Source organism: Sturnus vulgaris, chromosome 21, assembly GCF_052056855.1.
Source record: "Sturnus vulgaris isolate bStuVul1 chromosome 21, bStuVul1.hap1, whole genome shotgun sequence".
Lineage (NCBI taxonomy): Eukaryota > Metazoa > Chordata > Aves > Passeriformes > Sturnidae > Sturnus > Sturnus vulgaris.
Window position 1 is genome coordinate 7,143,038 of NC_142263.1, and position 13,374 is coordinate 7,156,411.

The following is a 13,374-nucleotide window of genomic DNA, read 5'->3' on the forward strand; positions in this document are numbered from 1 at the left end:
TTTAAAGCAGCCTTGGGACTTTTAGGGATCCAAGCTCAGAAGTTTAGAATAACAACTAGAGGAGATCATTTAAAAGTTGCATTTTTCCTGATTTCATATTCTGCCTTTTAATTCTTCCTAGGAAAGAATAGAGACTTTGCATTACAAGCAGCTTGAAAGATTAAGCAGGCAGAAACATCCCGCAGCTCTACCTGCAGCCTTGCGTTTGTTATTTTAAGTTTTGACCGGAGATTGACCCGCTGTAAGTGGCTGCGAAAGGTTACCTGAACACTGGCTTCACTGTCTCTGGAAACTGGATTTTCCCCGGTCTCCGTGAAATGGTCTCGCAGTCCCCTCTGCTGGTGGCAGCTTGCTGGGGACCTGCACCGTGACACCACATGGGATCTGCTTGGGACTCCATGGATGCTGCAGGAGAGCGCCCGGGGCTGGATCCCCCAGCCCCCAGTGAACAGGCACCGAGTCCTCCAGAGACCAGCAAGCTTTCCCTTCCCCTCTCTGCATCCTAAGGGTAAGCACCTGGCACCTCTGACACAGCAGGAAAGGGTGAAACCTTTTGTAAAGATAACCTTACAAAACCCACCCTGCCTGTGAAAGCTGAGGGCAAATAATCTCCCCGTGGGGAACATACGGCTTGAAGGTATGGCTCGAAATGTCTGTTGAGCTTATGACCAAATATCACCTGCATGTGTTTATGGCACACATTGTTGTGTCCCTGAGAGCCCAGAGCAGTGCTCCTGCAGGCTCTGGCAGTATTACAGCCCTAGAGTTTCTCCACCGACTTTTCCATGGCTGGTAGGATCCACTTTCAAAGTAACCAAAGCAAAATTTTCCCCGGGGAGGTAAAAAAAGACATTCAGAGAGGGACTATGCAGAAAGTCAGTGCTGATGTGTCCTGGAGAGTGGAACACGGCCAGCAGCACAAGGCAGGGGCTGCTCGCAGGGATGTGAGGTTTGAGCACAGCCCGTGATGTGCAGCTGCACGTGATGAGTATGCAAATCTTCTACACAGAGGGGAAGGTCAGTTCCTAGGTGCAAAGAGGTGTTTGTGAGGCTGCTGCTGAGAAAGTCTTTCTGACCAGCTAACACTGACCAGTGTGGGCAGTGGAGGCAGAGCTGGCACAGGACAGTGGATCCCCATGGCCGGCAGTGTGCCAGTGCTCCCTGCCAGCCAGCCTGTCTGAGGAGGAAACCCAAGTGACAACTCTGATAACAGCCCCTGCTCATGGCAGGAGGCCCAGGGGCCCTGCATGGGAGGGCAGTTTCTGAAGGAATCATCATAAACCCTCCAGAAACCACTGCAAACACCGTGCTCTACGGCAAGCATGGGAACCACAAGGGAATGTAGTAAAAAAACTAAAGGTTTATTTTTTTTTTTAATAAAATACATCCTTACAAAATAACCATTTTTCTCCCAGGCAGAGGGGCTGGGCATGGTTCCTGCCAGCTCTCCTTCCCTCCCCTTCTCAATTTGGAACTGTCCAACGGTGCTTCTGGGGCAGAAGAGGCAGCTGTGCTCTCTGTGCAAGGGATCTGGCACAGCCCTGGCACACCAGGCAGGGGCCAGTGCGAGCCCTTCTGAAGGGCCTGCAAAGGCAGCAGAGCCAGTGCCCTGCAGCAGGGCTGGCAGAGGGCCCCAAGTTCAGTTTTATCCATCCACAGCATCATGGTGTGTCCCACCAGAGGCCGTGTGCTGGGCCAGCCAGGCCCTGCCCTGGCTGCAGGGCACCACCCTCCCATGGGCTGGTGCTGGACGCTGCTTCTGCTGGTCCTGGGGCTGGCCCAGGGACGTGATGGGATGGAGGCCGAGTTTTAAGAGAAGAGGAGGAGGAAGAGGGGTGCAGGTTTGTCAGTCAGTGTGGACTCTGCTGAGAGAGAGGTGCACAGTGATTTCTGGTGTCTTGCCCCCCAGTGCCCTTCTTCAAGAGATGCTGCCATCGAAGATGTGATGTCAGTCCCACACCCTGCATCTGCTGCTGCCCCATGCAATTGCTTATGCTGGGAAATGCTGACCCCACGTTAGACACTACAGCCCACAGCTCAGATCTCCTCCAAGCCCCCCTGGAGCCCTGCTGCCTTCTCTGAAACTCTCCCACCTTCCCACAGGCCTTGGGATAGCCCCAAGACCTACAGACCTCCTCCCTGCCAGATGTATGCTAGCAGGGCTGGGGAAACACCACTCACCTTTTACTGTGTGTTGTCTGGCTCCTTTTCCTTCTTATGTGACTTCGACTGGGAGTTAAATGAGAGAAAACAAGGATTCTTTTACAGACCTGCTCCTTTCTAGTGCCAGGGAAAATGTGACTGGGCAGCAACTCCTAACCCCCAGTGTATACACATATTTTGATAAATTTGAGGGAAACTGGTTTTTGTGTCCTTTTAAAGGCCATGAAACATTCCATGGTCATGGAGATGTTCTCAAAGAGCAGAAAAAAGAGACATTTTCTAGCTTGCTAAAGCACAGATCTGCCCCTGCTTCCCTTAAAGCAACACAAGTGTTACCAGATATTGGAATATCTGGGGTTAAAGGGAGAGAATAAAATTAGTTATTAACAATGAGTCATACACAACATCTCAGTAATTTTGGAGAGAAGATTCATGGATCCCAGTCTCCAAGAGTCCCAAGGGCTCAGGAAGGCGCCTGGTTGCCCCTCAGCGTGGATGTTTGTGTTACAGGGTCATTACTCATGCACACATCCACACACACCCCCGCAAGAGCCTCTGCAGGGCAGGCACTCGCTGTTACTTACAGGCTCCGGTTCGGCATATTTGAATTTCTTCTGCTTGTAATAGTCTCGTCCGTGGAGAAAGTGCAGCAGGAGCAGGTCGCAGAGGACAGAGGCCTTAAATCAAAGTGCAGTTAGGTTTGGAGTTGCCCTCCAAGCTCACCTGGAGCACTGTGTACTTCCAGTTTTTCTCAGTTTGTCCCACAATTTTGGGTCACTTCTGCTTCATCTCACAACATAGCAGTTGCTGAAGTCTCCAAATGTCCTTTTAGGACAGAAGTGAAGTGTGCTGTGTTCAATAGTGGGTGATTTAAGTCAACAGAAATGAAGTGTCTCCACTTTAGGTAAGTGCAGAGCACAACATCCTTTGAGCTGTGCCCAAGTCTTTAACGACCATAACCAAGTTGGATGCTGGGTTTCTGTCCTGCATAAAATACTGTCAATCACCTGCACACCCTCCCTCAATGCCTAATTTGAAACTATCAGGATACCAAGAGACCCAGCCCTCCCTTCATCAGCAAAGTAGTATTCACATCAGCCAGAGACCAGCAGGAATCTATTTTCCTGAGCTATCTAGGCAGGAAAGCACCTCCTTTCTCCTTTTTGCCCATCCTCTGATTCCCTGAGCAGTAGCCAGTATTTCACCACAGCTCAAGGACACTTCCCACGGATGTCACAGGCAAGAAGAATAATTTGAGAGTCTCCATATAGAGGCTGGAAATATCTGAACTTACCACTCCAAAAATACCAATTCCAGAGCCAATTGTGGTCATGGTCGGGATGATGTCAAATTTGCCTGCCTGGATAAAGTCAGAGAAAATAGGTGCTAAGTTACAGTCAGCCCAGGGGAAAAAAAAGGGTGCTCTAGCTGTAGGTGGGGCTCGGCAAAAGTGTCTCACAGCAACCCAAACCACAGCCACAGCACACAGGGAAACAGGAGCTGGGAAAGAGCTGGTCAAATAGAAAAATATTGTAGGTTAATTCTAGGCTGAAATAAATTGAACTCACTTTTCTTCCTGTATTTTTAATATAAAAAGCTCAACCAAAACCAAGCAACCAAACAAAAGTGTACAGTTTGAATATTCTCCATGGGAACACAATAAGGAAAGACTTCTCTCCCAGTGGGAAGAAAAAGAGAAAATAGAAAAATGCAAATGCTCAGCTTATGGAAATATCAGTAAAAGGTTTTGAGCTTCCACAGGTCTCTCCCACTCCCATCACAAAGTTTTTTTAGACAAAACCACTGATCAAGCCGCAGCTGAAAGACGTGACCTATAAAACGTTTTCCTCCTCTCTTCCCTTCCCCAGTATTTCCCAAGGGTACCTGTGAGTGGGCCAGCACCCAAGGAAAGCATTCACTCTAGTTTTCGTGATCCCACAGGACCCTGGTTCTGTGTTACAGAGCTGTTACCTCCTCAAGGATATGGCACTGTGTCCCATGGATCCAGAGGATCCACCCTTACCTTGCCATTCACCAAAATGTCGAGCCGGATCCCAAACACCTTGTAGAGTGTCCTCTTTTCCATCCCATCTTCTCTGTAGTATTTGGCATATCTGTGCAATTGGATGGTGACTATTAATGGCCTTCCAGGGTGCCTAACAGCCCCTACAACCCTATAGCATCAGCATCTTGGACAAAGATCTGGGAATGTGCTATCACAGACCTGCTCCTGACCTTCTCCTTAAACCCTCTGAAAGAGCTGTGCTGTTGGCACCTCTCCTCTCTGTGCCTCAGTTTTCCTGCCTGCAGGTTGGAGTTCCAGCTCCTGCTCATGCTGTTTGATCTGATGTCCCCAAGTTCTGTGTGCAGCAGATATTGGTGAAGCACTAGTGACAGTGTCACACAGAGCAGAGGATAAAGACTATGAGAACATGTGAGATGATCCCACACCATCTCCAGTCTTTCAAGGGGCTTCCCAAAAGTTCAGCCAAGCAGGAGAGCCTGCAAACGGGAGGAGATGGAAAGGAAATGGGGCCATTTTGAATCCAAGGGGTGTATTACCACTTTTCTCATGCCATTTAAAAGAGCACTGGTACTGCTGTCTGGCCCTGCAAAGGTAGTGAGTATTTTGAAGGACAGTCTCTGGCCTTTTACCATCCCTTGAGTGGGAACCTGAGTACTGTCATCTCTGAATTAGGCTTGGAGAATTAACAGGTATTTCCTTACCTGAAGTTGAACCCTGGTGAAACGTTACTGTCATCATTGTAGAGGCCATGGAACTGGTAAATGGGTTTGCAGTGCCTCAGGGGCCAGTCCAGGTCACAGTTCCAGTCGATGGTGATGCCCACCACTCCACCCTGCAGCCAAGAGAGGAGTCATGAGGTTGCCCCTCCTTGGACCTGGCCCACACAGAGAAATGCTTTCCCTCCTCATACATGTCCTGTCTGGATGCCATGAGGTGCCCTGGCTCTCCAGATGCATGGACCTCACTGCTGCCTCAGCCTTTCTGAGCAGCCTTGGCTTTGTGGCCTGTACATAACCCCTTGCAGAGGCTCTTTCTGCCCTGAATGCTGGATACACAAATAAATTCATGCCTCGTTGTTCTTGATGAGACTCCTGTGCCCAAGGCATGGTCCTGAGCAACAGTGCTCACCACAGATCCTTTGTGGTCCTCACGGGACAGCCTTCCCTTGACTGATTACACCCAAGAGATTGCTGAGGAAATGCAGCAGTCCCTCCTCCTTCCTGAGCTCACTCCAGGTTGTAAATAGCTGTGCCCCAGAAGCTTGCATTTTTGCACCTTTAATATATAGAATCTTAGAATGGTTTGGGTTGGAAGGGACCATAAAGACCATCTTGTTCCAAACCCTGCCACGGGCAGGGACACCTTCCACTAGACCAGTTTTCTCCAGGAATGGGGGAGCCATAGCTTCTCTGGGCTACCTGACCCAATCCATGCAATATATGTTCATATATGCGAGCCTCTGATTTTATTCAATGTCTGGCAAGGTTATCACAAGGTTTTGCAGAGCAGAGATAGCAGATACTCCCACACACCAGCCTGAGGACTGTTAGGCAAAGCTGCATTTTGGAGCCTGGGGAAAGACTGCAGTTAGCACTGTGTAATGACCAATATTTGACCATCCAGCTGGGATTTCCTAGCTCAGTCAGATGGGATTTGGCCACACAGATCTAGTTATTCACTGCTCAAATTAAAACAAGCTGAACCCTGGGATTTACTGCCAGTGGGTCAAATCTTCTCAAGAGTTTCCAAGAAAAACGTAAATATTAGGCCATGTCCAAGGAGATTCATAATCTTTATGAGATAATTCTGACACTTTTGTTTTCTCAAGAATTCTTGAGAAAACAGAAAATCATCTCGAGAGCTGGGGATGATTGCACTGCCAGTGTCCCTCTCCCATCAACAGCAAGGAACATTGTTTGAAACTGAAGTACCTTAACAGCCAGGAAGGTAAAATTCTGACCCGATTCCTTCACTATGTATCCCAGTTCAAACACGGGACATAAGGAATCAGTGACTTTGTGGTAGGTGCATTTCCTCAGGTACTGCTTGGTAACACTCTCAACCAAGTTGCGCCTGTGAATGAAAAGAGAGTGAGAAAGATTCTCAGTAACACAATAATTTGGGGGGGAAAGAACCTCTGCAAGTCCCTTCCCCAGTCCATGTCATTCTCCCATTCACATGCCAGCTTGTCCATGGGCTCTGCTAGGCAATGCTCGAGCACCAACAATTCTTATCTGGGACACCTCATGGATAGTGAGTGTATGCCACACCTTTTACATTTAGCTGGAGTTTGCCATCTCCTACAGCAAGGGTTAAAAGGAAATCTTGCCTTCCATCCCACTCTGCTCTTTTGCCTGAAAACATCCTGTCTGTGAAGCCTATGGTTTTTAAGACTTGTATCTTGCTCAACCTGATCCCATCGCTGACGCTCTGCAGTTAATTGTCAGCAGTGATTAAAGGCAGGAAGTTTCCCCAGAGCCCAGCTGGGTTTGGCACAGCCCTTGCCACAGCCTGGCCACCCTCACTGCCAGAACCTGCTCCCTCTGTGTGTCCTTTTCAGCCTGCCTTCGCTTAGGGCACCTCTCCTTGCAGCTGGGGGGGATCCCCTCTCCCAGCCACCTCTTGGGGTGCACTGTGAGGTCAGCCCAGGACTTTGCCAAGTATGCTGGCTGCCAGGACATTTCACCTTGGCTGCAGCATGGGGATAAGATCAGCTTAGACAGAAGAATCTGCTGTCCTCAGCACGAATAGCTTCTGTTAATTTGTTCCAAATCAGATATATGGTCAGTGCCATCACAAATCCTCTTACGAGTGTGCCTTCAGCCAGCAGCATTTCCTCCAGTGCTGCCAGGAAGGGGCCAACCCATGCTTAGCTGAAACAGGTGGGATCTGTGATGTTAAGGGGGACTCTGGGGCACCAAGCTTATCCTGGCCATGTGGTATTTTAATTTTGTCTTCAGAGAAGAAAAATAAAGAATCAGAGAAACTATATTTTCATATGCTTGTGAGGGTAACTCAGGAGAGGTTAATTCCAGAAATCTTTCCAGTAACTACAGCTACCAGCTGAGGTGGGACATATTTGGGAGGGAAATGTCTCAGTGCAGCAGTTAGAGTAGCCCTGGGATGGCTGATGAAGTATGCAATCCTCTATACCAAGCACCCAGTTACATCCATCCAGCTAAACCCATGGTTTACTCTGAGGGACACAGCTGAAGGAACCAACCAGGAGCCATCCCCCAAACCTCTCCTTACCTGGACACCTTGAACTTGGGGAAGGTGATACTGTTCTTGATGAACAAGGTGAACTTCTCCGCTTCTGACAGCAGGGCAGGGCTGAAAACACAAGTAGACACGTGTCCATCACTTGGCTCTCCAGGCTCTAGAGAAAGCCCCATTTGGTGGAAATTCATCCAAACTGAGACAAGCAGACCCAGAAAACTGGTGGTCTCATCCCTTCCCTTTCTGGTCTTTCATAAAGCAGGCTGTCCTGGCCACAAACCATAGAGCCCCAACTTGGTCTGCCCCACACCAAGTACAGCTGGGGTGGGAAAGAAGGCAACAACATCATTGCTTACCTGGGAACGTGGTAATCAACCTCAACAGGGCACCAGCCAAAGATCTCACAGGTCTTCACAGTGCTGTTGAAGTGTACACACTTGCCAGTCATGAGCCCTGTGGGGGAGACAGCTGCTCACACCCCTGGATCCTGGGAAATCTCAGCCTCACGCTGAGATGGATGGGATCTGGTTGGGGCTTCAGCTCTGGCAAGGGCATTCAAGACACAAAATGCTCAGGGCTTTGGCACCTTTCTACAACAGGAAATTAATTGTGGCCTCTCAGCTCAGGGCAGTGGCTTCTCTCACAATGCTGTACAGGGGAGCAGCTGGGGATTTTTCTTGTTAAAACACACCAAGGAAAATTCTGAGCTGATAAGAGGACAACAGCTGGGGGGAAATGGCTTAGTCCTGATTAACCTTTTGTTGGCTAAGCTGTTTGCAGCTCAGGTATCTTTCAAAAGAGCAGAACTGGACCAGCTCAGATGGGAACTTCAACCAGCATGTTAGAGGCTTTTCCTAAAGCCTGTCCAAAGCAGGTCCCCCAGCCAGGTGACAGCCCAGCCAGGCAGCTTTTCTCGGTGTCTCACCAGAACAGCAGGGCTGCTGCCCTGGGGCCGTGTGCCATACCTTGTCCCTGACGGCTGTATTTGCCTTTGCTGCAGTCGCTGTCCCGTGTGCACAGCCCGGCATCTGGCAGCTGTTTGGAGAAAGCAGCCACCTCTTAGCATTCCACCCTGCAGCTTCAATCCCTCTGTCCCCCCTGCCTCACCAGATAGCATTTTTCTTGAGGGATACACTGCTCTACTGCAGTCAGAGCCTTGTCCATACACTGCTTCCCAACCAAGGCTGTCCAGATAAAGCAGGAAAAAGGGAGCGATTTATTCACTCCAGGCAGATGCTTTCATTTAAGCCTCAAGTCTGCTCTGCTTGATCGTCTCAAAGGGAAGGAAACTTAAATGGATGCTGCCTGTTTTACTGCAGAATAAAAGTCTTCACATAGCACACAGGAGTCAGGAATAATAATGGGTCAAGCTCTGTCTTTTACTAAACCTCCCAAAGTCAGAAAAAGTCTTTCCCCAGTGATACTACCACAATCTCCCTGAATTATAGAAGCTGAGCCCACTGAATGAAGCTGATGCATTTACCTCTGGGCAGGTTCCTTGCTTCTGTCCAGGAGTGACAATGAAGTTGGTCATCACCACAAACGAGTTGTCCCCCTGTGAAGACACAGCCAACGAGCTCACAGCCAGCACAGGGTCTGCTCTATGAGGAGCCTTTCCCTGGGTGTGGGCCTGCAGTGCCACCAGCCCCAGGGACAGTGGAGAACCCCACTTGCTGCCTGAGATGCTCCAGAGGCACTGGAGGAACCTTGATCCTTTTGGAGGCAGCCTCAAATGTGCCTCCTCAGCCACAGTGGATCCCAAGTACCAAAAGCTCCCCAGGGAGAGCCTGGGCAGAGGCTTGTGACAGGAGCAACCCCCTTTCCACCATAGGGACACCCTGTCATGGTTAGCCCCATGGAAAGCCTATGCTGAGGACCCATCTGCCCCCCAGCACATGAGGAAAAGCAGCCACGGGGACAAAAGCAAATCCCTAACCCACCCACCCAACTCCTTACCTGGGGTGGAAAAACATAGTCCACCACATCCCAGATGTGAGGACCCAGGACACTCTCATTGGTCAGTGTCAGCCCTTTCAACTTCACTGAGACCGAGCTGACGATGCTGTCCTGGGACTGGTAGCCCTTCTCGTAGAGGAACACCCACCTGGACAGGGAAAGGTGGCAGGGTGAGCATGGCCACCAGCACTCCTCCATTGGGGCCCAATTCTCAGCACAGACCTGTGGACTGGGGCTTTTTCTACCAAGTCTCACCTAGGGAATCATTTGCCAAGTTTCTTCTCTCTAGATAAGGGACATATTGCTGAATTTTCCTACCCTTTGCCTGAGGCATGTGGTAGCTGCAGGACCCGACTTTCATGTCAGGATGGTGTGTTTTGGGGACTGGGACACGTTTTGTGGCTGAGGGTGTGTGAAGGCAGGTGGAGCACAATAGCCATTAGACATTTGGGGTTAAAGCCTATAGCAGGTTAGCAGCTTGCTGTTCTCAATGACCTACCCGGACACTCCTGATCTCCCAATCCACTGCAGAGGAACTCCCCAAAACTCAGTGCCCCCAAAGCCAACACAGAGATGAATCTGGACACGACTCACATCCAGAGCCACTGCTCCCCATCCAGCAAAGGGAATGTGGAGCCATGGCCCTGCATGCAAGAGCGCTGCAGGAGCAGGGTTAGGGACCCTGCTGTGGCCAGAACAGGGCTCTGCCTGCCTTTCCCAGCCCATCACACAGTCATTAGGGAAGGCTCCTGACACTATTTAACCTACAGCATAAACAAGCTGCCGCTGGATTAACTCTGACTCAGGGAGATGATAAACATGGGCAAGCAACCATTTCGGGTAGTGCTCCCGGCGGCGCGGCGCATTCTCGGCACTAAAAAAGGAGCGATCTGGATTTTGTCCCCACTGCCACAGGCATTGGTCCTGCTGGCTGAGATAGAGACAGCAAGCTACCCATGGGACAGCCCATAACACCAGCCTGGTGTGTCAACCTCACCTCTGACACCTGGCTGATGGGCAGAGAGGAAAATGGGGAACCCCAGGTGCTGTCTGGAGGTTTTCTATTTGGTGCTGGACCTTGTGGGGACTTCTCAGAGAGAGAGCGTTTTGGCTTACAGTCACATCATCATCCTGGGACTAAGGGTAAGAGAACCTCAGGGATGGCATCTGCTCCAGTGCCTGGGCATGGGAGCAAAAATTCAGCACTGCTGCCACCCCAGCTGGGACATTCAGCTCCAAAATCCTCCTCTAAGGCAGAAGACCATACTGGGTTACAGTGGTCACAGTGGGCATCTTCCCTGATGCCCTCAGGGCGGCAGGAGGTTATGAACTGGGCAGCACCAGGGGCAGAAAGTTTCCCTAGATCAGCCTCCAGCACAGATTCTGCTGCTGATTTTGTCCCCCTCTGGAAGAGCTGACTATGGGCACACAGGGTGGGGCAACCCCACCTCCCCTGCCACAAAGCCAAGGTCATGACAAAGAAAACCATTTCCCATGAGGCTGTAAATGCTGCAGCAAGTCCTGCCCAGGTTGTAAAAGTCCACTGGTGTCACTCCCTGATGTGGCAGAGCCCTCTTCCCTTGCTGGCCTCATCCTGTGGCTCAGCCCGCAGCTCCTTGCATGCAAGATTTCAGAAAGTGAAACCCAGAGAGTGCCTGGCCAACAGCGACACCACCTTATCACAGCTATCACAGGAAAGAACTGCTCCCCAGGGGTGACACGGGCTCTCACAGGGGGTGAGACCACTCGTGTGCACTGATGGCACTACCCATGTCCTTCTAGCAGAGTCATGCATTGGCACACATTTCCATGAGCTGGAAGAATAATAAATAAACACGCATTTGGCTGCCAAATTTGCTTTCAAAGGACAGAAAATCTCAGGCATTGTGGCTTGGTGAGGGCAGCAAACTGGGGGCAGTGCTGTGGGAAGGGAACTGGGGGCAGTGCTGTCAGCAGTGAGGGAATGCCAGGGGCTGGTGGGGCTGTGGGCAGCTGCAATCATAGGCAACCCCTTGCTAGAGGAGCCTGATCCCAACAAACCAGAAAAAACTTGGGAATTACAGCAGCTTCATGCCAAATTCCTCCTCTCTGCCACTGGCTGTCACCCCCTGGCTGGTTCTCTTCCTGCTCCGTCCTGGTTGCCTGTCTTAGTTTAGCCAAGTTGCTTAAGCCACGTTTCCTTAGCTGCTCTGCACAACCATCTGTGCCAGTTCCCCATCCACAGAAGCAACTGCCCCTAGTCACATTTAGGACTGGAGCCCTGGGACTTCACAGGCCCGGTCCTTAGGAAAAACAAAGCTGCTCCCAGTAACACCGGTGCAAAACTCTGCAACAAAGCATCCTTGAGACCAGTTTTGCATGAGGATTACCCCTGGGAGCCAAAGTGCTGATGAGCAGGACGGGACCAACATTGACGTCCCACACTGAGCCCCTGGGAAGGTTTTTACCCTTTCCCGGGAGTCTGTGCTAAAAGGAGAGATGGGCACCTCTGCTTCCCACAGCAACTTGCTTGCACTGAGACCTGGGAGGCGCTGCCTTTCCTTTGCATGAGACAATGCACACCAAAAATTCCCAGGTTTTCCAATTCATGGCCAGACACCCCCTTTCCTTTCAAACATCCTGTCCTGGGGCCCTTCCTGATGAAAAGGTGCTGGTCTCCCTCTAGGGCTGAGCCCACAGCAGAGGCTTATTAACCATCACATCCCATAGCATCATCCCACACGGAGGGGACCGGGACTGAGTAACTGTGCAGGAGCAGCAGCCCCAGGGCACGTGAGGACACACATCCTCACCCTGCTCTGATCCCGCCTGCTCCACTCACTGCCTTTTTTAAGCAGTTGCCCTTGCACTGCTTGGTTTTTGGAGCTGCCTCCCAGAAGCAAATAAAACCAGGAATTTTGGAGCCAAACTGCGTCTCGGCCGCAGCGTCAGAGCGGTGAACAGGGAGATTTATGGCCCTGTCTTGAGCCGCTTGGGTCTCACAAATCACTGCACTGGCCTCAGATGCCTCTTATTTAATATAAATGAAAATAAAAATAACAACATATTCTCAGGCCACCGTCCAGCAGCTGGAGCAGGATTTGGATTCTCTTCAGTGAGAAGACGGGGCCCCGGTGTGCGGAGCAGGGCTGGGCAGGGATGAGCCTCGAGCCCACACATACAGAACTTCTGGGGAGGATATGGGGACTAAGGAGCCATCTAAAAGAGCCATGGTGGGACACTGGGCTGCACAGGAGCAGCCACAACCAGAAGGATGTGAAGCCATTAGCAATAACCCCCCTGCACTGGGATACAGGGGATATAGAAGCCCCTCTCTCTCCATTGCTTTTTAACTCAGTGGCAAAGCATTAATTTTAGGGAAGGCAGGTGCTGAGGAGCCTTACCCGATGATGTACGCCAGGACGATGAGCTGGATCAGCCGGAAGGTCAGTCCCACCTTCTTGTTCCTCACCAGCACCATCCGAGGGGTGTCATACTCGAAGAGGAAGGCGGACACCTTGTCCATGCACTTCTGCCCCATGGCTGCGCCAGGGCTGTGCCGCAGCTTCCCGGCTCTTCACTGCGCCTGGCTCGGGCCGTGCCCGCCGCCGCTCCGGCAGCTCCTCTGTTTGCAGAGAAAAAAAAAAAAAAAAAAAGAAAAAAAGAAAATAAGAGTGCTATCGGCGTGGCTCTGTGCACATCTGGGCTGTCGGGTTTCCTCCTCTGCGCAGGGATGAGGCTTCCTCTTCCTATAAGCTCTGGGCTGGGAGCAGCGGGTGCCCTACATGGTCTGGGGGTGGGACAGGGTGTGGGAGGGTGCAGGGCCACCCTGCTGCCAAGCCCTCATGCCACCAGCACGAAGCCATCTGCCCGTGAGCGATGGTCCCTCGGCCGGCTGGAGCCTTCCCTGGGGACAGAGAGGCTGCAGGTGCTCGGAATGAGCAGAGACCACGAGGCATTCCTGGGGGCAGCAGTGGGATGGAAGAGATTGTGAGGGATTCTAGGAATTAGGATTGGGGTATCATCTTTCC

At 51.1% G+C, this 13,374-nt stretch overlaps 1 protein-coding gene across 2 annotated transcripts; it reads right to left on the minus strand.

The window, feature by feature from the left end:
* Window positions 1-1,340: 1,340 nt before the first annotated feature.
* P2RX1 (purinergic receptor P2X 1) lies at window positions 1,341-12,983 on the minus strand. 2 transcript variants are annotated; one of them, XM_014888028.2, is made up of 13 exons: window positions 12,748-12,983; window positions 9,365-9,512; window positions 8,892-8,963; window positions 8,374-8,443; window positions 7,765-7,861; window positions 7,442-7,522; window positions 6,121-6,262; window positions 4,891-5,021; window positions 4,187-4,277; window positions 3,458-3,523; window positions 2,748-2,840; window positions 2,182-2,229; window positions 1,341-1,862 (listed from the first exon to the last, which is right to left on the minus strand). In XM_014888028.2, exons 1-12 carry the CDS (start codon window positions 12,882-12,884, stop codon window positions 2,185-2,187), a joined length of 1,173 nt encoding a protein of 390 aa, XP_014743514.1. In that variant the 5' UTR covers window positions 12,885-12,983; the 3' UTR covers window positions 1,341-1,862; window positions 2,182-2,184. The 2 variants fall into 2 exon arrangements, with proteins under 2 accessions (XP_014743514.1, XP_088033209.1); XM_088177083.1 differs by having other exon boundaries at window positions 1,741-1,865.
* Between the last annotated feature and the right edge of the window lie 391 nt (window positions 12,984-13,374).